The 19,462-nt window shown below is 66.6% G+C and overlaps 1 protein-coding gene across 5 annotated transcripts in view; it reads right to left on the bottom strand.

The window, feature by feature from the left end:
• The window catches only part of CBFA2T3 (CBFA2/RUNX1 partner transcriptional co-repressor 3), a 37,694-nt gene that overhangs the window by 7,484 nt on the left and 10,748 nt on the right, over window positions 1-19,462 (bottom strand). The window contains exons 1-3 of one of the 5 annotated variants that reach the window (XM_068955793.1): window positions 18,627-18,767; window positions 1,958-2,098; window positions 475-552 (exon numbers count right to left, since the gene is read on the bottom strand). In XM_068955793.1, the coding sequence (XP_068811894.1) occupies window positions 475-552; window positions 1,958-2,072 (193 nt within the window). In that variant the 5' untranslated portion in view covers window positions 2,073-2,098; window positions 18,627-18,767. Of the gene's footprint in view, window positions 1-474; window positions 553-1,957; window positions 2,099-2,489; window positions 2,627-18,626; window positions 18,768-19,462 lie in introns of those variants that run through there. The other 4 variants (XM_068955789.1, XM_068955791.1, XM_068955790.1 and 1 more) reach the window with 4 other exon arrangements.

The raw sequence follows: 19,462 nt of genomic DNA, 5'->3' as shown, positions 1-19,462 counted from the left end.
GCGCGCGCTCCAGGGACGCGGGGTGCCTCCGTCCGCGGGGCGCCGGCTTGGCCCGCGGCCCCCTGCCCCTCCGGGGATGGCACTAACCTTGCGCGGTGCCTGCGCCTGCCCGCACGCCGCCAGCCCTGCCTGCCTCCCCTGGCTTCTCGGGCTCCCGCTCGCGCTCTGGCAGGGCAGGATCAGCCGCCCGCTAAAGAGGTGCCAAAAATAACCCCGTGGCCACAACTGCTTTTATTCCCGCGACAGGTGCGTTACTAAGTTAGACTCCGCACATGTCCCTCGGCCGGCCGGGGCCGGGGTTTGCATCCTTGTGACCTGCCGAGCCGGGAGAGGGGCTGCCGCAGGGGAGCCGGGACGGCGCGCGGCTGGCCTGGGCACGGCGCGCCGGCGGGACGCCCGGCCGGGGCCGGGGGCTGCCGGGGCGCTGGCTGCCTCTCGGGTCTCTCATGAGAGCGTGTGCTTCATTTTACTTACAAAGACAGACCATCGACCATTTCAAGCAACCATGAAAACGGCCGCGAGGCAGAAACGTCGGCGGTCCGGCGTCTCGATCTGCAAGCAAAATAAAACACGCTATGATGAGAGAGCAGAGAGGGCAGCTCTCCGGGCCGGGCAGCGCCGCTGCGGCCCTCGCCCTGGGCACGGCGAACCGCCTTCGCGGGGAGCACACTGCGGTCCCCGGCCTGGAAAGAGCCCGCTCCTCGAAGGGCAGCGCGGCAAAATCGGGCATGCACCGGGGTCCGGCCGGCTGGCCGCAGCCGAGCGAGGGCTCAGCGGATGCTCTGCCGGCCAACGCGGTCCCTGCTCTCGGGCTCGACCCCTGCACAGCCCCGGCGCAGGCTGAACCCAGGGCAGTTTGCAAATGTTCCCCTGGACCGAGAACGACCGAAACGGCGTCTCCCTCTCGGTCAGACCCAGCGGAGACCGCGGCCCCGGCCCCCTCGGCCCCACAGGCACGCGTCCAGCGCCGAGCCTCAATCCACATCTGCTGCCCGGCTCGGATTAAAAGGCAAAACCCATCAGATCGCAGACGAGCACAATCCGGTTTCTAATTAGAGAACATCTGGCTCGGAGGGCGGCGGGGCGAGGCGGCCGCTGGGCCGGCCTCGCTGGCGGGCACGGCGGGAGCAGCCGAGGGGCTGCCGCTTCGGGGGTCCTTACCAAGCTGGTTTTTCCCCAGCTGGGATTCAGAAGCGAGAAGCAGCTACATCTGGCAACGAGCAAAAACCCCTGCGCGCGAGCGGGCGCGGAGCTGTCTCGGCGCCGGCGCTGCTGCAGCAGACTCTTCCCGGGGCGGCAGCCGCTCCGGCGCGTGGGAACCAGCCTCCGAGCAGCGCCTCGGCCGCGGGAACGGGCTCCTGCCCACCCGCGTCCCGACCCTCGCCCACCCCCGGCCCGGAGACGCGCCGCGAGCCGCCCCTGCACGGTGAGGACCTCTGCGGAAGCGGAGCCCACCGATCCGCCGGCACCGCTGGGCGCGCTGCTCCCCCGGGGAGCCGGCGGGGACCGGGACCTCACGCGCCCGCCGAGCGCTCCCGACGCCCCTGCGCCGCGGTGGCCTGCGCAGAGCCGGCGGGCCGTGACGCCGCGCGCCGACCGGCAGGCAGATCCCCCCGTGCCCGGGAGCCCCGACGGGGCCAGCTCCGACCCGCCGGGTGTTTCCCAGCCGCTAGCATCCGCGGAGACCCCACCGCATCCCCCAGCCGGCGCCGCGCGAGCGAGAGCGCCTGGGGCTGCGAGGAGCCCCGCGCAGCTCGGTGCCTCAGTTTCCCCACGGCACGGCAGCAGATCGGGGCGCCCCAGCGGCGCTGCTGCAGAGGGTCCGGGCGCTGCGGAGCTTTCGGGGCTCGGGGCGCGCAGCGCGAAGCCCTCCTCGAGCGCCAGGGCGGCTAACGCTGCGTGGCGAGCGCCTCGCCGGGGCTGCGCGGGCCCCGTCCCGCCGGCTGCCGGTACTCACTGGTGTTTGGCGTGAAGGAGGGGTGGCGCGTGGCGCCCTGCGTGACGGCCGGCGGCGGCATGCTGGGCGGCGTCGACCTGGACTGCGTCTTCACGTCGGCCGGGGAGTCAGGCATGGTGGTGGCCCGCTTCTCCGCGTTATCTGCGGGGAGAAGGCGCGGGGAGGTGAGCGGCGCCCGCGACGGGCCGTGCCCGCAGCCCCGCCGGCTCCCCCGAACGGACCCCGAAGGGGCAAAGGGCATCGCAGGCGCCCGCGGGCATTTCTCAAGCTGGCCTGGGCGTCTCCGCTCCCCTTCTTGGGGCGGCGAGGCTCTGGGCAGGACAGGAGCAACCCTTGTCCCAGGCAGAGCTCAGGGCCAGCAGAGATGTCGCCCGACCTCCTGCACCAATGCAGTATGGTGGAGATGGTGCCTGACCTCCCACACGGGTACACAACGGTAGAGACGGTGCCTGACCTCCTGCACTGAGGCACAGTGGTGGAGATGCTGCCCAACCTCCCGCATGGGTACACAGTGGTGGAGACAATGCCTGACCTCCTGCACCGAGGCACACTGGTGGAGACAGCGCCTGACCTCCTGCACCGAGGCACAGTGGTGGAGATGGTGTCCGACCTCCTGCACGGGTACGCAATGGTGGAGACGGTGCCTGACCTGCACCAAGGCGCAGTGGTGGAGACAGTGCCCGACCTCCTGCATGGGTACACAATGGTGGAGACAGTGCCTGACCTCCTGCACGGGTACACAATGGTGGAGACGGTGCCTGACCTCCTGCACGGGTACACAATGGTGGAGACGGTGCCCGACCTTCTGCACCAATACACAACGGTGGAGACGGTGCCCGACCTCCCACATGGGTACACAACGGTGGAGACAGTGCCTGACCTCCTGCACCAACGCACAATGGTAGAGACAGTGCCTGACCTCCCGCACAGGTACACAACGGTGGAGACGGTGCCTGACCTCCTGCACCAACGCACAGTGGTGGAGACAGTGCCCAACCTCCTGCATGGGTACACAATGGTGGAGATGGTGCCTGACCTCCTACATCAATGCACAACAGTGGAGACGCTGCCTGATCTCCCGCACAGGTACGCAATGGTAGAGATAGTGCCCAACCTCCTGCACGGGTACACCATGGTGGAGACGGTGCCCGACCTGCACAGGTACACAACGGCGGAGATGGCGTCCGACCTCCTGCACCAATGCACAGCGGTGGAGACAGTGCCCGATTTCCCACCTGCGTACATAACAGCAGAGACGGTGCCCAGCCACCCATGCATTTGCAACAGGGGAAGGTGCCCGGCCTCCTGCACAGACACACAACAGCGGAGACAGTGCCTGACCTCCCGCACCGACGCACAGCGCTGGAGATGGTGCCTGCACACGCTCCCTCCGCGCATGGCACAGCTGTGCACATGGACCGTGTTATCCCACAGCTGACAACCGCGCGTCCGCCCGCGGCTCCGGGGAACCCCGCGCGCCCGGCAGCATGCAACGCCGGCCTCCCAGAGCCTGGCTGCTCCCCGAAGCACCCGGCCTGCCCTGGGGACGGCGAAGCTCCTTCGCGGCATCTCCCGTGGGAGCCAACCGGGGCCACCGGGGCCGGGGCCGCCACGGAGCCGCGCCGTGACGGGTGGCCGCAAGTGCCGGGGCAGCTGTGGCGATCCGTCAGCACGCGCCAGCCCGGGGCTCGCCGCTCCGGCCCCGGCCGAACCAAAGAAGGAAGCGCCCGGCGCTGCCCCGCCGGCCCGGCACCCCGGCCGGGGGTCTCCGCCTGGGCCGGCCCCGGCTAGCGCCCTCCCGGGTGCTCTTGATAAATACTAATCTAATATGCATGCTTAATCCACGGCAACTGCTGCGAGATTAATTGAACCCTGCAAGAACACATTGCCCAGGCTAAATAAACCCGGGGTCTCAGCCAGAGCAGGATGCTATCGGGGTTCGCGGCGCAGCCGGAGCTGTGTTCGGAGAAGCAGAGACCCGCACGGCCGGCTCCGAGCCGGGCTCACCGACAGCCGCGGCATCTCCCGCCGCGGCACCTCGTCGGCATCCCGGTACCCCCCGGGGATGCGCGACACGGTGGCTGCAGAAGAGCTGCAGAAAGGCAAGCCGTCGCGGCGCGAGGAGCTCCGCAGACGTCGGACGCCGTGTCCGTAGGTGGCCCCTCGCTCCCGCCGCAGCCCTGCCGTCCCTCCCTGTGCCGGCCGCAGTCCCCCCGCCGAAGGCTGCGTTGGGGCAGCGCTGGAGCCCGCAGCGCTGGAGCCGGAGGCGCGGGGCGGCTGCTTGCTCGCCATGCCGGCAGCGCCGGCCAAGCAGCGCGGGCTGCAGTGGTGATAAATCAGGCTGGGAGGCTCTGCAGCGCTGCCGTGCACTGGGACAGGAGGAACCGCTCCAGCTCCCAACACTGCTGAGCCTGGGATGGGACGGGATGGGACGGGACAGGACAGGATGGGACACAGGGTCTGGGGAGCGGAGGGTGCCTGCTCCTGCACACGATGGGACTGTGCCATCTCCGCTCCTGCCAGCCTCAGTCACGACCAGTGGTCCCGCAGCGTCCACCCGGCTCCGGTGCTCAGGGCGCAGTGGGAGCATCCCGCGCCGCCCGCGCGGGAACACGAGCCACCGGGCATCGATCACCATCCTGCAAACGCCTGGACTTGCAACGAGGTGATTTTCTAGTTTTCCTCTCTCTGTTCCCTTCTCCCACTCTGTCCACAGGAAAAACCCTAAAAATAAGCACCCATCCCCATAAAACAATGTTTTGCTTTCAAGGTCCACCAAACTAAACACGATATTTAGAAACACCTATTTTTTATTTTACTTTTATAGAAGTGCTGTTCTCTGGGAAAGGCCTTCTCTGAGGACAGGACAGGGGGAGACTTGCTGGAAGACGATGGCCCAGGTGTGCTAGAGAGGCTGAAGTGTCTGGACGTGGCACCCTGGCTGCAGCATCCCCTGCCTCCTGTCCTGCTGGACCGTGGCACCCACGGGACGTGGCGCCCCGGCTGCAGCATCCCCTGCCTCCTGACCTGCTGGACCACAGCACCCACGGGACGTGGCACCCTGGCCGCAGCATCCCCTGCCTCCTGTCCTGCTGGACTGCGGCACCCACGGGACGTGGCGCCCCGGCCGCAGCATCCCCTGCCTCCTGACCTGCTGGACCACGGCACCCACAGGACGTGGCACCCTGGCCGCAGCATCCCCTGCCTCCTGACCTGCTGGACCGTGGCACCCACGGGATGTGGCACCCTGGCCGCAGCATCCCCTGCCTCCTGTCCTGCTGGACCGCGGCACCCACGGGACGTGGCACCCTGGCCGCAGCATCCCCTGCCTCCTGACCTGCTGGACCACGGCACCCACAGGACGTGGCACCCTGGCCGCAGCATCCCCTGCCTCCTGTCCTGCTGGACCGCGGCACCCACGGGACGTGGCGCCCCGGCTGCAGCATCCCCTGCCTCCTGTCCTGCTGGACCGCGGTGCCTAGGGGACGTGCCACCTCGGCTGCAGCATCCCCTGCCTCCTGTCCCACCGGACCAGGTCTCTGCCAGTGCCCCTGCGATGCTCCTGCCCGAGGCTGCTGCTGGCACAGGCAGCAGCCCCATCTGCAGCCCTGGTCGCAGAGCTCTAGGGAGCTGAGCTGGGACCCCCGCACCCCTCCGCAGGTAGCAGCTTTATGCCCAGCGATACGGAAAGGGCTGCGAGCCCAGGCTCGGTGCTGCCCGGGGAGGCAGCCGCCAACGGCAAGGGGCTCAGGAGGATGCACTCTGCCCACGCCGTGCGGCGGACGAGGCACTGCACCGCACTGGAGCTGACGGGTTTTGCAGCAGCCGCAGGACAGCTTCACAGTGTTTCCCTTGCGCCTCGCGAAGCCAAACCGCCTTCGCGGCGAGGGGGCTGCCGAATCGACCACGGCACCAGCCGACACGGGAGCGCCGCGCAGGCGGCCGCGAGCACCGGTCCCTCGGCCAGGAGCCGACGCGGGTGCATCCGGCGTCGGAGCAGCCGCTCTCCTCCTCGCCGGGACTGCTGCCCCGGCACCCGCCGCTCCCTGCTGCCTCGCAGCCCGTGCACCCGCATCTCATCAACAGGGATGCGGCGCTGGGCCCCGGAGCGGCGGATGCGTCCGCCTGCGGATCGCAAGGGTCGTTAATGACCCCGAGCAAGGCACAGCCGAAACTCCGCCACCGACGGCAAAGCAGCCAGCAGCGGTGCAGCGAAACGCTCTGCGCGTGCAGGACGTCACGCTTCGGGCAGCGCATCCGTGACCAGCAGCGTCAGGCCTGGAGCTTGCGGCTGGCCAACGGCCAGGGCAGGTCATCGCCTTCGTCCCTGGGGCCACGCGGGGCGGGCAGCGGCGTCCTGCACACCCACGGCGCGGAAAGCCGAGCAGCACCCCGTGCCTGCGCGAAACCGGCAGCAACCCGGCCCCATGCAAGGCCCAGCTCCCAGCACGAATTTCGGGCAGCCTTCGCTGGGTGCAAACGCCTCGCCGGGGCAGGGGGCTGCGCGGAGGCGGCAGGGCTGGTCCAGGAGAAGGTGGCAAGGGCCGCGGGCAGGACGCGCCACCGGCGCTTTGCGCTGCCGCTCGTCCCTCCCGGGCCAGCAAGGCAAGACGTTCGCCCCCGTCTGCACCCGCAGCACCGTCCCCGTCCCCCTTCCCTCGCTGCCAGCCCGACTCCGCACACGCGCCCGAGCCGCAGCGCGCAGGCAGAAAGCACGGACACGCTCCTCCTGGCACCGGCACGGCTTTTCCACAACTTCGCATCAAGAGGAAAGTTTCCGCGAAGCTGAACAAACACCAGGGGAAACTGGGTGTGTTTTTGCTTTTTTTTTTTTTTTAAAGGCAATAAATTTTCTGATGTGTTTATAATCCAAACACTGCAGCAGGGGCACGGGAAAGAGACACGGCCCCAAAACCTGAAGGATTTCTCAGCGTCGAGGCTGAGAAATGCCCAAAGCAAACAGCGAGAGGCACCTCGGAGCCGCGCGAGGCTCCAGCTGCAGCCGCCGTGGGCGGCCCGACCCCGCGAGCCAGCAAAGCCGGCGGCGCGGGGCCGGCTCCAGGCCCCGGCCGGGAACGGGGCGCCGCATCCAAGGCCATCCACCAGCGGGACACCGCTTCTCACTGCCCTGGAAATCCCAGCTCAGTCCATCGGCCTCGCAAAGCCACCGCCATAGCTTTTGCAAGGCTTTAAAGCGCTCGCTGATGCCTGCATCCATTGCCAGTCCCGCCGCCGGGCTTGCGGCCCCAGCCCGCTCTGCGCGGGACGCTTGCACGATTTAGGGTGTCGCAGCGCGGGGCCGAGGGGGCCGCGCAGCCCCAGGGCGCGGGAGCACGCCGGCGCAGCCGGGGCCGGGCAGAGTGCTCCCGCCTCCCTCCCGGCAGCGCTCACAAATGTGGCAATAATTCCCTGACATGACTCCAACTCCGTTGGAATTTTTTTTTTCTCCCCCCCTCTTTGGGGTAATTTGTCCCAGCCGCTCGGGGCTGTGTCTGTTTTCCTACATCTGGTTTCCATTAGGCCTGTGCAGCCCAGATGAATAAGTAATAATATAAAAATAAAAGGATTAGTATTTTCTCTTTCGCTGGTCGGAGCAGGCCCTCCCCCGCCCTGCTTCCCGGTGGGAATCGGATGCCGAATCCCGCACACCCCCGCGTGACCCAGAGCCCTGCATTTGTCACGCTGGCGGGTTTAACCCTCAGCACCCTGGCCGGGTGAGGGGTGCCGCGCCAGCGCCGCTGCTGCAGCCCGGCTCAGCCCTGGAGCCGGCGTGCAGCCCAGGCCGGGTGCCCGGCCACAGGGGCGGCGGGACTCGGGGCTCCGCGCCTCCGCCGGTGGCTGGCACCCCCCAGATCACTCCCCGTGCTCGCACTTGGCTCTTCCACGGGGAAAGCTGTGGGAGAGCCCCAAGGGGGTCCCGCTGCCCTCTCTCCCACTGGAGACGGGTCACAGGGCTCCGCTCAGCCACGTGCGCCCCTTTGCAGCCCTGGATGCCGGCGAGCAGCAATGCACGCTGTCGTGCAGCTGTGCATGCCAGTGTGCGGTCCTGGACACCACTGTGCAGCTGTGCGGGTCTGTGTGCAGCCCCGGATGCCAGCAGTCAGCAACGCATGCCGCCGTGCAGCCGTGCTCGGCAGTGTGCAGCCCCGGATGCCAGCGGTCAGCCAAGCATGCCACCGTGCAGCTCTGCATGCTGGTGTACAACCCCAGACACCACCGTGCAGCTGCATGCACTGGTGTGCAGTCCCAGATGCTGTCAGGCAGCATTGCATGCCACGGTGCAGCTGTACATGCCAATTTGCAGCCCCAGATGCCAGGAGGCAGCAGTGCATGCCACCCTGCAGCCACGCGCACTGGTGTGCAGCCTCAAACACCAGCAGACAGCAACGCATGCCACCGTGCAGACACACAGGCCACCGTGCCACCACGCAGCCATGCACGCTGGCAGCCAGCAGCCCAGCCTGCCAGCCCAGCTCAGCGCCTGCCTTTTCCCATGGCCCTGGCTGGCCTGTCCCACCGCCGCAGGTGCTGCCCCAGCCCCGAGGTACGGGTCCTCTGCGCGCAGGGCCCTCGGCCAGCAGTGGGCAGCCCCTGCTCTCCGCACCCCTCGGCAGGGCCACAGGGACAGGCTGGCCCCGCTGTGCGACGTGGGACAAGCCCTGTGACCACAGAGTCACCAAGGGGCGGGTGACGGAGGAGGGCACGGAGATGGCCTGGATGCAGCAGCGGCAGTGGGAAAGCCGGGACTTGCTGTGAGCTTCCCCTCCCAGGCCGGACAAGGCTTCCCGGGCGAGGAAGGGGTTAAAAGGGAATTAAAAGAACAGCATCTTTCATGCTCTCCAAATGGCCACAAATGAAATCCAGATGCTGGAGGCGACGTCTCCTGAAGCCAGGCTGCCTCCTAAACAAAGGAAAGCATTCCTGCTCCTCAGCTGCTGGTGCCACGAGGGCCAAGAACAACTCCCCGATAAGATCGCGAGGGACAGAGCCGCTCCATCTGGACTGTGTTAGGGAAGCGCTCAGCGCCGGCGGCCAGGCAGCAGCAACGGCAGAGCACTAACATGTGTGCGCGGCCCGCGAGAGGTGCTGGGGAGCCGCTGCACCCCGTCCCGCTCCCCAGCGGAGTTGGGAGCTGGGCTCGCCGGGGAGCGGGCTGGGGCCGGCGCACGCGGCTCCAAGCAAGAGCTGCCGGGAGAGAGCGAACCCACCGGCGCCCAAAGGTGATCCTCCCGCACTCCGGCTGGGAAGGGCCGGCTCCCGCACGGGGCTGGCCACACCGAGCGGTGGGTAGGGCTGCGATCCCTAAAAACACAGCGCGTTTCCGCTCCTGCGTCCTCGTCTCTTGCAAATCCCCCCGGACGCCCCCCGAACGCACCCCACCAGGGCTGCCCTGGCTGCGGCCAGACACGAAACCCTTGAGCCCGGCCAGGGACCCAGGGCCTGCCTCGGCTGGCATCCCTGCAAAGCCCCGGCGTTGCAGAGGGGCAAAATAGCTTCCCCCAGCGGGAACATCAGCCCTGGGGAGAGCCAGAGCCCGGCCGCAGTCGGAGGCAGCGCTTCGGTACCTGCTGGAACGGAAAATCGCTGCGTTACAGAGGCGCCCACGCTCCTGCCCAGCGTGGGCTCCTGGGGACCACCAGGGCCTGGTGCACCTGGGGCCGAGCGGAGATGCTCGCAGCTGGGCCCCGGCCAGCTGGCCCGGCGGCAGCTCGCCAAGCCGGCTCTCCACTTGTGCCAAAGCTGCCCCCAGCACTTTTATTCACTCGCCGGAGCTGTGCCCCAGAAACGGGCATGCCGCGACAGCGGGGGCGCGGGGTGACCCATCCCCGCGGATGCAGCTCACCCCCAGCGGCGTGCAGAAAGGCAGAGAGCAGGAGCGTGGCTGCAGGCGGTCCTGGGAGGATGCTGCCCACCTCCAGCATTTTAGGGACCCGCCACCGGGACGTCCCACGCTGCTCGCGAGATGCAAGCCCCACGTTCTCACCGAGATGCGGCAGGGGGTTGCAAGGAGGTTTGCAAATGCAGCCCGGATGGTGAGGGAGAGAGGAGCACTGTTATCCAGGGCTGGCACGGATGGGTGACCCCACTGGGAGATGCTGACACATGAGGAAACGGGGTGCTTTCCATGGCACCCCTCTCCCAGCCCTGCTCTGCCCACCCATGCCGACCGCCCCGCTCCGAGGCAGAGGTCCCGAGCACAGCCGGAGCATGCACCCGCAGCCCTGCTCTGAGCAGATGGCACCGGCATCTTTTTCTTTGCTGTGACAACTTTGTGCAGTTTCTCTGAAGCAGCACATTTTGGGGAGCTGAGCTGGAGCGGGGAAGATCCAAGTCCTGGCACTAGTCAGCACAAATGAAGCCTTTTAAAAGGAAATCAAATTAATTAAACTCCAGCACAAGATGTAAATGAAACCTGGCTTTTGCCGGTTCCAGACCCTGAGAGGCACTTACAGGCACTCTGCAAACAGGGAGCTTTTCGCTGCAGATAACAGATGCTGCGAGAAAGACGGGAACCAGATGTGCTTGCGCGGTGCCAGGAGAGCGCTGACAGCGGGGCTCTGCCGTGGCTCAGGTGTCCAGCGCTCCCGGCCCCACCGTTCCCAGCCCCGCTGCTCCCAGCCCGCGGCTGGCAGGGCCGGGACGTCCTTCCGGGAGCGCTTCCCACCGCAGCGGGTCCTGCCGGGTGGTACCCCGGCCCTGCCTGCCTGCAGGGAGGGATGCTCCCGCCAACCACAGTGCATGGCCCCTCAGGGTGCTCAGCTCACCCCTCCACCCACCCTGCTGCTGGCCCTGCTTCTCCGCCCAGGAAGACGGCGTCGGTCCGGTCCGCGACTCCAGGCAGCGCGTCCCTGCAGTTCGGTCCAGCTGGGACTCCCTCAGCTAAGCGGGAAGAGTCGCCTGTGCACCACCAACGGCAGTGCTCGCACAGCCCTTTGCATCGGTTGTAAGCCAGCCTTCAGCCCTGCCATCCTCACCCTCTGCACGTGGGCGTCCTGGGAGATGGCAGAGCCTAGCGGGGTCCTGCCCTGCTGTCCTGAACCGGGACGGAAAGGTGTCTTCAGCCCCCGGACGGGCACGGCCGGAGCACCGAGCTGGCACACAGCATGCTTGCAGGCACACGCATCCGACTTGGGGCGTCCAGAGTTTCCATCCATCAGCCAAAGAGCAGCAGCCGAGCGCCAATGCCGGCTCCTCCTCTGCTCAAGTGCAAGGAGTGGAGCCGTTTTCACCATGCGTCGAAACATCCCGTTTCCCTTTGCGCTCCCTGCAGCCCCCGGCTTGCCCTGCGGTTCCCACGCAGTCGTGGGAGCCCGGCGGCGCTGCCGCCACCCGCGGTTCGCAGCACTGCACCAGCGCGGCACTGCTGTCCTGCACCCCCAGGAGCCGCACCGCCACGCTGCCGTCCAAAGTCCTCTCCGTGTCCACCTCCACCCGCGTTGGGGTGTTTTTCCACCTTGAATCTTTGGAGGGTTTTCAAGCCGAGCAGCGAGGGGAGGCCGGGCCGCCGAGCAGTCAAAGAAGTGCCAGGCAAAGCCATAAGGCGAGTCCAGCCCCTGCCCTTGCACAGCCCCACCACCACGACGCGTCGGCTCGCGAGCATCTCTGCCGTCGCCCAGCCACCGGCACCCCCGCGGCTGTCCCGCTCCAGCCCGGGCGCCCCAATCTGCCGCCTCCGCTTTGGTTTCCGCCCAGGCAATGCCACCGGGCTCGCGGTCACCTGGAGCCAGGTTGGTGGAGAGGGAGATTATTTTGATTTTCTTCAAGGAAAGAAAAAAAAATCCTCTCTGTTTTACAAGCCTTCATTTGCTATTGTTTATGTAAACAGGTAAATTGTTTCGTATCTCAATTAAAAACATCTGCTACATAAATGAATACCAATTAACTCATCCTGTTTTTAATTACTCTGTTAATTACACACAGGCAGCAAAAAGGATGGCATGGGAATAGGGAAAGCATGCTTACAACCCCCCCTTCCCACCTTGCTCTTGGCAAGGATCCGAAATATGCCCAGATAATGATGGATTAAGGTGGCTGGTGAAAACAATGGCTCGTAGCCAGCTCCCGGGATTTCGGCTCACTTCCCAACCAGCAGGCAGGGCCTGGCCTCCCGCCCCGCGCCGGGGTGCAGCCGGGCGCCTCGCGGGGGAATTTCCCAACGTCGAGCCGGTCCCGCGCCGGGGCTTTCCCCGCAGGTGCTGCGGAGCCACACGGGCCCCGCCGTCGCCGCGGGGTCCCGGCAGCCAGCGCGTCCCCGAGATGTCGCGCGGTGTTTTTCCAGCCCGCCTGCCTTCCTAGAAGCACACGGGTGGCTGAGCTACACCTTGCCCCCTTGCACCCGGGCATGGAGAAAACCACCGTTGCGGCTCCCTCCGCAAGCGTTTGCCTTTGCGCTTGCTGGCCCGACAGGGTGCAGGGAGCCCCACAGCCGCCCGGGGAAGCCGAGCCACGCTCAGCGTTTGCTCTTGGACCAAACCTGGAGGGGATGAGAAACCTTTGGGCCCTCCACCGTAGACGCACGTGTGTGCTGGGAAAGGCACGAAGCAGGAAAGCGCCTTGCATATGCTCACCCCAAGGCGCGTTTTTGGCGAGGACTGAACGCATCCTTCGCATAAGCGCACCACTTGGCCCGCGGAAACCCTCTTGCTTCCAGTTTTACGCAGAGGGGCGAAGGCCCCCCACCCCGGTGCAGCTCGGCGGCGGAGGGTTAACGCCGCGCTGAACCGAGCCGGCGAGCGTGCCGCGATTGCTCGGTGACCCCTTGCGCCGTCAGCCGAGTTGGACTCGCAGCCCCTCGTCCCCCCCGCCGCCGCATCCCGGCTGCGGGAAGCTTTCCAAGCGAGCAGATGGGGCAGGGGGAACAGCGGCAGCAAGGAGAAGAACAGAAAAGGCTATTTTCTCACGCTACATATTTTACGAGTCGAACATTTTGTGCGTTGCAGCCTCGCCTGTAAAACCGTCTCGGGCTCAGCCCTGGGACTGAACATCGGAGCGTGTGAGTCAACAACGGCTCGCGAGGCCGCGGGAGTCGGAGCCAGCCGGCGGGGAGCGGGGCTGGGCGCCGAGCGTGTGGCTCGGGCCGCCCTTCCGCCTCGGAGAGGGCCCAGGGGCAGGGACCCGCCTGGCAAACGACCCGCCGCGGCTCTCCCACCCCAGCGAAGCTGCGCGTGTCGCGCTGGGCAGAAGGCGTTTACCGCAGGCGCTGCGGGACGACCCCTGCAAGCAGCGCCATCCGGGGCCGGGCACCGCTGCACCGCCAGTGCTGAACCCTGGCCCAAGAAACGCCCTTCTCGCAGCCACCAGCCCGGTCCCCAACGCTCTAGTTGCATCGCTTCTGAGGCTGTATGAGCAGGTCGGCGTGAATGCTGCAGAGGTCCTGCTGCAGAAAGTGCATCCCCAAAACAGCTGGGGCCCCCCAGCCCCTGCCCTTGCTGCAAAGCCTGATGCTCTCCGACGGAAAGGAGAGGCCCAGTCTAAAACGCCCCGTGCAATTCTCGCAGTCAGCCAGGTGGGCCCACCAAGGCCTGCCGGGTCAGCACAAGCCCACCAGGTGCCGGCTCCCCTCGCCTGTCCGAGCAGCAGCACCGCAGAGACCTGGGGGCAGGGTCCTGCACCCTCCTCCTGGCCACATTCAACGCGACGTGGCCCCAGCGCTGCTCCACCTCTTTGGGACCCTCGGAGCCAAGTACAACCTGCAAAACCAAGCCAGGAATTGGGAGAAACTTTCTGATGTTGGGGAGAAATGGGACACGGAGCCTCAAAACCCAAGTCGATCCAGAGCAGGAGCAGGCGAGCCCCGGCAGTGCCAGGAGCAGGGATGATGCTCAGGGTGCCAGCTGAAGAGCTGGGAAAACACCCCCTCTCCATACTGGTGCCGGATGGGGGCTCTGCGGGAGGCTCCTGCAGCATGGGAACGCCGAGACACTGCTGGCTCCTTGGAGACCCCTGGGCCTGATCCTGCCCTGCGGATACCAGGACACCAACGGCTGCGACAAAGAGCCCAACCCAGGCAGTGCATCCCGGCAGCTCGTGGGATTACAGCCCCTCTGCCTTTTCTTAACCGCACACTCCATTTCAAAGCAGTTTCATCCACATGTGATTTAGTCGAATGATGCGGGGAAAAAGTATTAATAAGGATTCTGCAAAACAAACAGGAAATCCCTTAGATGCTTTCTGGAAACATTGGTCAGCATCTTCCAAAGGAAAGCTGCGGGCTTGTTGAGGTGGGGTTGCCTCTTGGGAGGCTGAGCATGTTGGGATGGAAGGCAGAAAGCAAGCTTCAGAAATTCTAAAAATAATCCCAGAAATGGGTAATTGCAGTAAAGCCAGCTCAACCCCTGAGCCAGCAGCACCCAGGGATGCATGGGCAGAGGGTTTCCTTCTCTGTAAAACCAGCCTGAGCTCACCCCATCACAAAGCCCCCCAGGTCCAACCCCAGATCAGGACCCTCCCTTCACCCCAGCCTGGTGGAGCAAATAATTGCCACTCCCCACCGTTTCCAGGCCCCAGGCCCAGCACGGAAAGCAGAAGTCAGGCCTCCAGCGCCTGGCACGCTTCGCCAAGCTCTGCTGGGCAGGGACGTGTCGGGCAGCGGGGCCAGGGCTGGGCTGCTGGGACCAGGCGATGCCTGGGCTCTTGGGCTCCTCGGACCAGACTTGTCCCTGCAGCTCCAACATCGCAGCCCTGGCGCCCACAGGAGCTTCGCTGGGGCCAGCACGAGATCCCTCGATGGTACCTGGGCCCAAGAAACCAGTCAGAGCCCCCTGCCCCGTGCCAGCCCCCAGGAAGCGACCACGGCTGGCACTAAGCCTGCCAGGGCGCCTGCTCCTGACACCGGGCTCCTTGCTAGATGTTCCTCGCGCTCCCTCAACAGCAGGGCCCAGTTTCCCATGAATTCCCCTGGAAAGCTCATCGCAGCTCCCCTCCACCTCCGTCCACCACAAAGGCAGGCCGGATCCCAGCAGGAGACTTTTACACCCACTTGGCACTGAGGTCAGCAGAGTGACCTCGGAGTAAACTCCCGCATCCGGCACGGGTTTCCTTCCCAGGCTCTCCCTCTCCGCGTCTGCGAACCGGAGGTTTCGGCATCCCCGCAAAGGTGGCGAAGCCAGCCCTGCTCCCCGAGCATCCCTTTTCCCACGCTGCAGCACAAAAACCAGCACCGGGAAAGACACAGACACCTGAGCCGGCAGGCACCTCGACCGCCCGCCGCTCCTTCCCAGGGCCTGGCCTCGCTGCAGACAGCCCCGCTTGCTGGATCAGGCCCCCATCACCCCGAAGCCCTGGCAGACGGCTCGGGAGCCCTCAGAGACAGCAGAGCCCTGAGTGCAGGGGTTACGACCCCCCCCCAGCTGCCCCCGGCTCTCATCCCACCGGATCGCACCCCCCATGTCTCACCCCAGAGCCTGAGGGCTGAGCAGCCCTTTATTCTCTGCCCAGTTCACTAACAAGCCATTGACCTCCCTTAAGAAGCCCAATAACTTGCACTTACGGAGCTCCTTTCATCCCAGAGGGCAGCTCCGGCAGGGAGCTGGTCACCGCGTAGCAAGGCAAGGCAGAGCTGCGCCGCCGCGGCCGGGAGCGCTGCATCGCCACAAGGTGGGTTTAAGAAGGCTGGATGCAACTCCCGGAGCCCAGACCCCGTTTTCCACACGCAGCCATTTACAGCCCTGCAGCCGGACCCCTAGGATGCCGCCCAGGTTTTATCACGTGCGCAAACGAACGCGGTTTGGAAGCAGAAACCCAGAGCGTGACCGGGCAAAGGAGACGCTGCGAGAGCCCCAGCGACCTTGCACGGCCGCTGGCTGCCAGCACCTCTCCCCAGGGCCCTTCTCCGCAACAGCGCTCGGCGAGGCAGGACCGCTGCGTGCATCGGGCCGTGCCGGGAGGCTCCTGCCGAGCTCCCGGGTCTGCAGGAGGGCGGCAGCGATCGCAGCCACGGCAGCATCCCTGAGCCCGGCCGCCTCAACACGTGCTGCAGCAACAGGCAGCAGCCAGCTCTGCCCCCCAAACCCACGCAAGCGGTGCCAGCGTGGCTTTCCCGGCGCTGCAGCCCTCCGGAGTATTTTTCCATCCTGCTTCATGCCTCATCTCACTCCCGGGACGTTCCCAATTCCACAGGCGGCTCCGGCACCAGCTGAGGCCTTGCTCCCACCACGTATGGTGTCCGTAAGCGGCACCCAGCCCTGTCTTGGCACCTAGCACGCGAGACCCGCCTGTCCTGCTCACACACCTCGCTTTTTCTCCCCATAAGCCAACATCCGCAGTCACATATTTTTAAAGCAAAACATGCACAACATCTGGCCGTTGCTGGGTAAAACCTTACCTGCCAGCTCAGAAACCGGCGGGGCCCGACAAGAGGCAGCAGGCAGAGAAAAAACCCTCTGCACAGCCAAGTTCATCTTTGTTTTCCTTCCCGGGGACTTTCCCTAACCACAGCAAAAACCAAATTCGAACTTCTCTTTTCATGGAAGCAGCGGGTACAAGGATCTGCTTAACGTGCATCTGGAGACGCAAGCCCCAGCTGCAGGCAGCGGCTCGGCCCCGGGGGTTATCTCAGCGAGCACCAGCGCAGGGCTGCAGGTGCCTGGACTTTCAGCATCCTCCTCGATTTCTGCTCCGGCTTTGCTGTGCCATTTCAGGACAATTTCCCAACATCTCCGTGCCCTGACCTGCGCCGCTGCCAGCGCATGTAGCAGAGCTCACCCCACCGCGGTGCTGAGCAGACGAATACTTGCAGAGCATCTCCAGGTTGATTGACAAACGACCACAGAATTAATATTCCTTTTAATTAAAGGCAGAAATATCTCTTTGTTCCTGAACAGAGAGAATACAACAGAGGGAAGAGCTCAAAGCTCCTTCTAAGCTAGAGACGAGACCATCGCTTGGATTCAAAGACACTGTCAACGTACACATGACCTCAAATTAAAAAAGCAAAAGGAAAGCCAGAAGAAGCTGCAGCTCTTTGAAATTGAAGGAAAGTCGCAAAGTTTTCGCAGCTAAAAGGCGAAATCCAACAAAGGTGCGTTTAGCCAAACAAACAGTCCGCAGAACCCAAAACCAAGATCCAGCAACGGGAGGACGGTGCAGGGGGAGGACAGCAAGCCCCCAGGCAGAGCTGGGCTCGCCCTCGCTCGACCACGCCGGGGCGGGGGGGAATGCACCCGCGGGGACACGCGCGGCCGGCGCCACGCTCCTTCGCTGGGCTCCGCGTCTAAGCCGGCGGCATCCCCTGAGCAAATCCCTCAGGATTTCAGCCTCTCCGGTGCCACAGACCGGGAACGCGCGTGCTGCGAGACGGGCCGTCCGGCTGCGGCCACGAGGGCCGGGGCAGCCGTCGCCGCTGCAGCGCGCGGGGACACAGCGCACGTCGCCCCGCGGCTCCCGGCCGGCGCAGCGCCGTCCCTGCCTGCGGGGAGGATGCTGCTGGCGCGGGCACCGCAGCCCGGTGCGCTGCGGGAGCTCGCCGGACGGGATGACGGAGCAGACGGTACTTCAGGCAACGGCCTCCTAATGCAATTCGGCAGGGCAGCAGCGCCGAGGAGACACCGCGAGGCAGACCCGCGCGCTGATTAATGGCTGTTAGGGTGAGAAGCACAGCAGCACTAAGCCAGCGAGCTGCCAGTCGGCATTTTCCAGCCTGCATCCAATAAAACTGTCCCCTGGCATATGCGAGGGCACAGAACACGTCCACAGCACAGACCCGTGTTGCTCACGTAAATACACCACACAAACACAGAATTATAATGCTGTTACAGGTATAACTTCACAAAGCAGCCCTAGGCTTCCTCCCTATGACTCAGAAACTCTCCTGAGAAGATTAGCACCTCCTCACCGCTAAACAGAGCTAAATCTGTAAATCGGCTGCTCCCAGAGCCCGATTTGGAGTTGATGGGTTTTCATGCCTGCGAGGAGCAGACGGCTCACAGGTTTCGCAGCCAGTCACGCAGGGAAGCAGACGCCTTCTTGCAGCCGTGCAGAAGGGGGGAACCGGCGGAGCGCCGCCGGGGAGGGGCTGCTGCGGGTGGGCACGGGCGAGCGCTCGGCCGCGCCGCGGGCATCCGGCCCCCGCTGCCTCCCCGCACAGCTCTCGGGAACCTCCGGCCGGCAGCTGCCGGTAGAAGGACGAGAGCACGGACATAAAGCGAAGCGCTAGCCTCCCCCGCTACGGCGGGAGAAAAGGGCACCCGAATCCCGCAGCCCTTTTCCCCGGCTCGACGCCGCCACTTCTGCTTGGACGGGGAGGGTGGGATCGGGTCCCCGAGGTGACGGCCAGCCCTTGCCGGCCGCCCGGGCCTCCCTCCGGCACCCGCGTCCCCGGAGGAGCCGGCTCCCTTGGGCGCATCGCGACGCGGGGAGCCGGCTCGCAGCGCTGCCCGGACCCTCGGCCCCCAGCGGCGCCCCGAAACCTTCGTGCCGAGCGAGCCCCCCCACCCCCACCCCAGGCGTTTCCCCCTCCCTCCTCCGCTGGCCAGCGCCGTCCTGGGGGGCGAGGGCTGCTTTCGCTCCGCCCGGGGGGCGCCCGCGCCCTCCCGCCGGGCCGCGCTGCAGCCGCTGCCCCGGGCGCCGACGGGCGGCTCCGCTCCGGGTGCACGGTGCCGGAGACCCCGGGAGCCTGTCCGCCCGCCCGCCCCCCTCCCCCGGGACCCCCCCGTCGGCGGGCGGCACTCACCGTCCTGAGGTGCGGCGGAGCCGTGAGGTAAATCCCAAGGCGGAGGCCGGTGCGGAGCGGGCGGCGCGGCCGGAGCCGGTAGCCGCCCCCGGCGGCGGCCCCGGCCCCGTTAAGGCCGGCGCGGGCGGCGGCGGCGGCTGCCCCCGGCCCCTGCCCCCCGCCGCCGCTCGCCGCGCCCGGGGCCGCCGGGGGCCGCCAGCCCGGGGGTCTGCCCCGGGGCGGCGGCGGCGCCCGGAGGGGAAGAGGAGGGCGGCGGACGAAGGAGCGGCTAAAGGCGCGGGCGCTCGGTTCACCTCCTGCGCGCTGCCCGGCGGCGCTCGGCGCCTCGCCTCCCCCGGCGCCGCGCCGCGGCCATGGGGCGCCCCGGGGCCGCGCTCCGTGCCGAGCCGAGCCGGGCCGGACCGGGCCCCGCTGCTGCCGCCGCCGCCGCCGCCCGCTGCCGCCGCGCCGCCCGCCCGCCCCGGAGTGAGCGCCGCCCGCCCGCGCCGCTGCCTTAGACGGCGCCGCCGCCGCCCCCGGCAGGGGGCGCCCCGCCGCCGCCGCCGCTGGAGCCGGAGCCGGAGCGCGGCCGGGGGGGCTGCACGGGGCTGGGGGCTGCACGGGACCGGGGGGCTGCGGGGGGGTGTCAGGGGGCTGTATGGGGCTGGGGTCTGCATGGGGGGCTGCACGGGGCTGGGGGCTGCACGGGACCGGGGGGCTGTGGGGGGGTCTGCATGGGGGGCTGCACGGGGCTGGGGGCTGCACGGGACCGGGGGGCTGCGGGGGGGTGTCAGGGGGCTGTATGGGGATGGGGTCTGCACGGGGGTCTACATGGGGGGCTGCACGGGGCTGGGGGC

This window comes from Struthio camelus, chromosome 10 (genome assembly GCF_040807025.1).
Source record: "Struthio camelus isolate bStrCam1 chromosome 10, bStrCam1.hap1, whole genome shotgun sequence".
NCBI lineage: Eukaryota > Metazoa > Chordata > Aves > Struthioniformes > Struthionidae > Struthio > Struthio camelus.
This window is presented reverse-complemented; position numbering and strand designations above follow the sequence as displayed.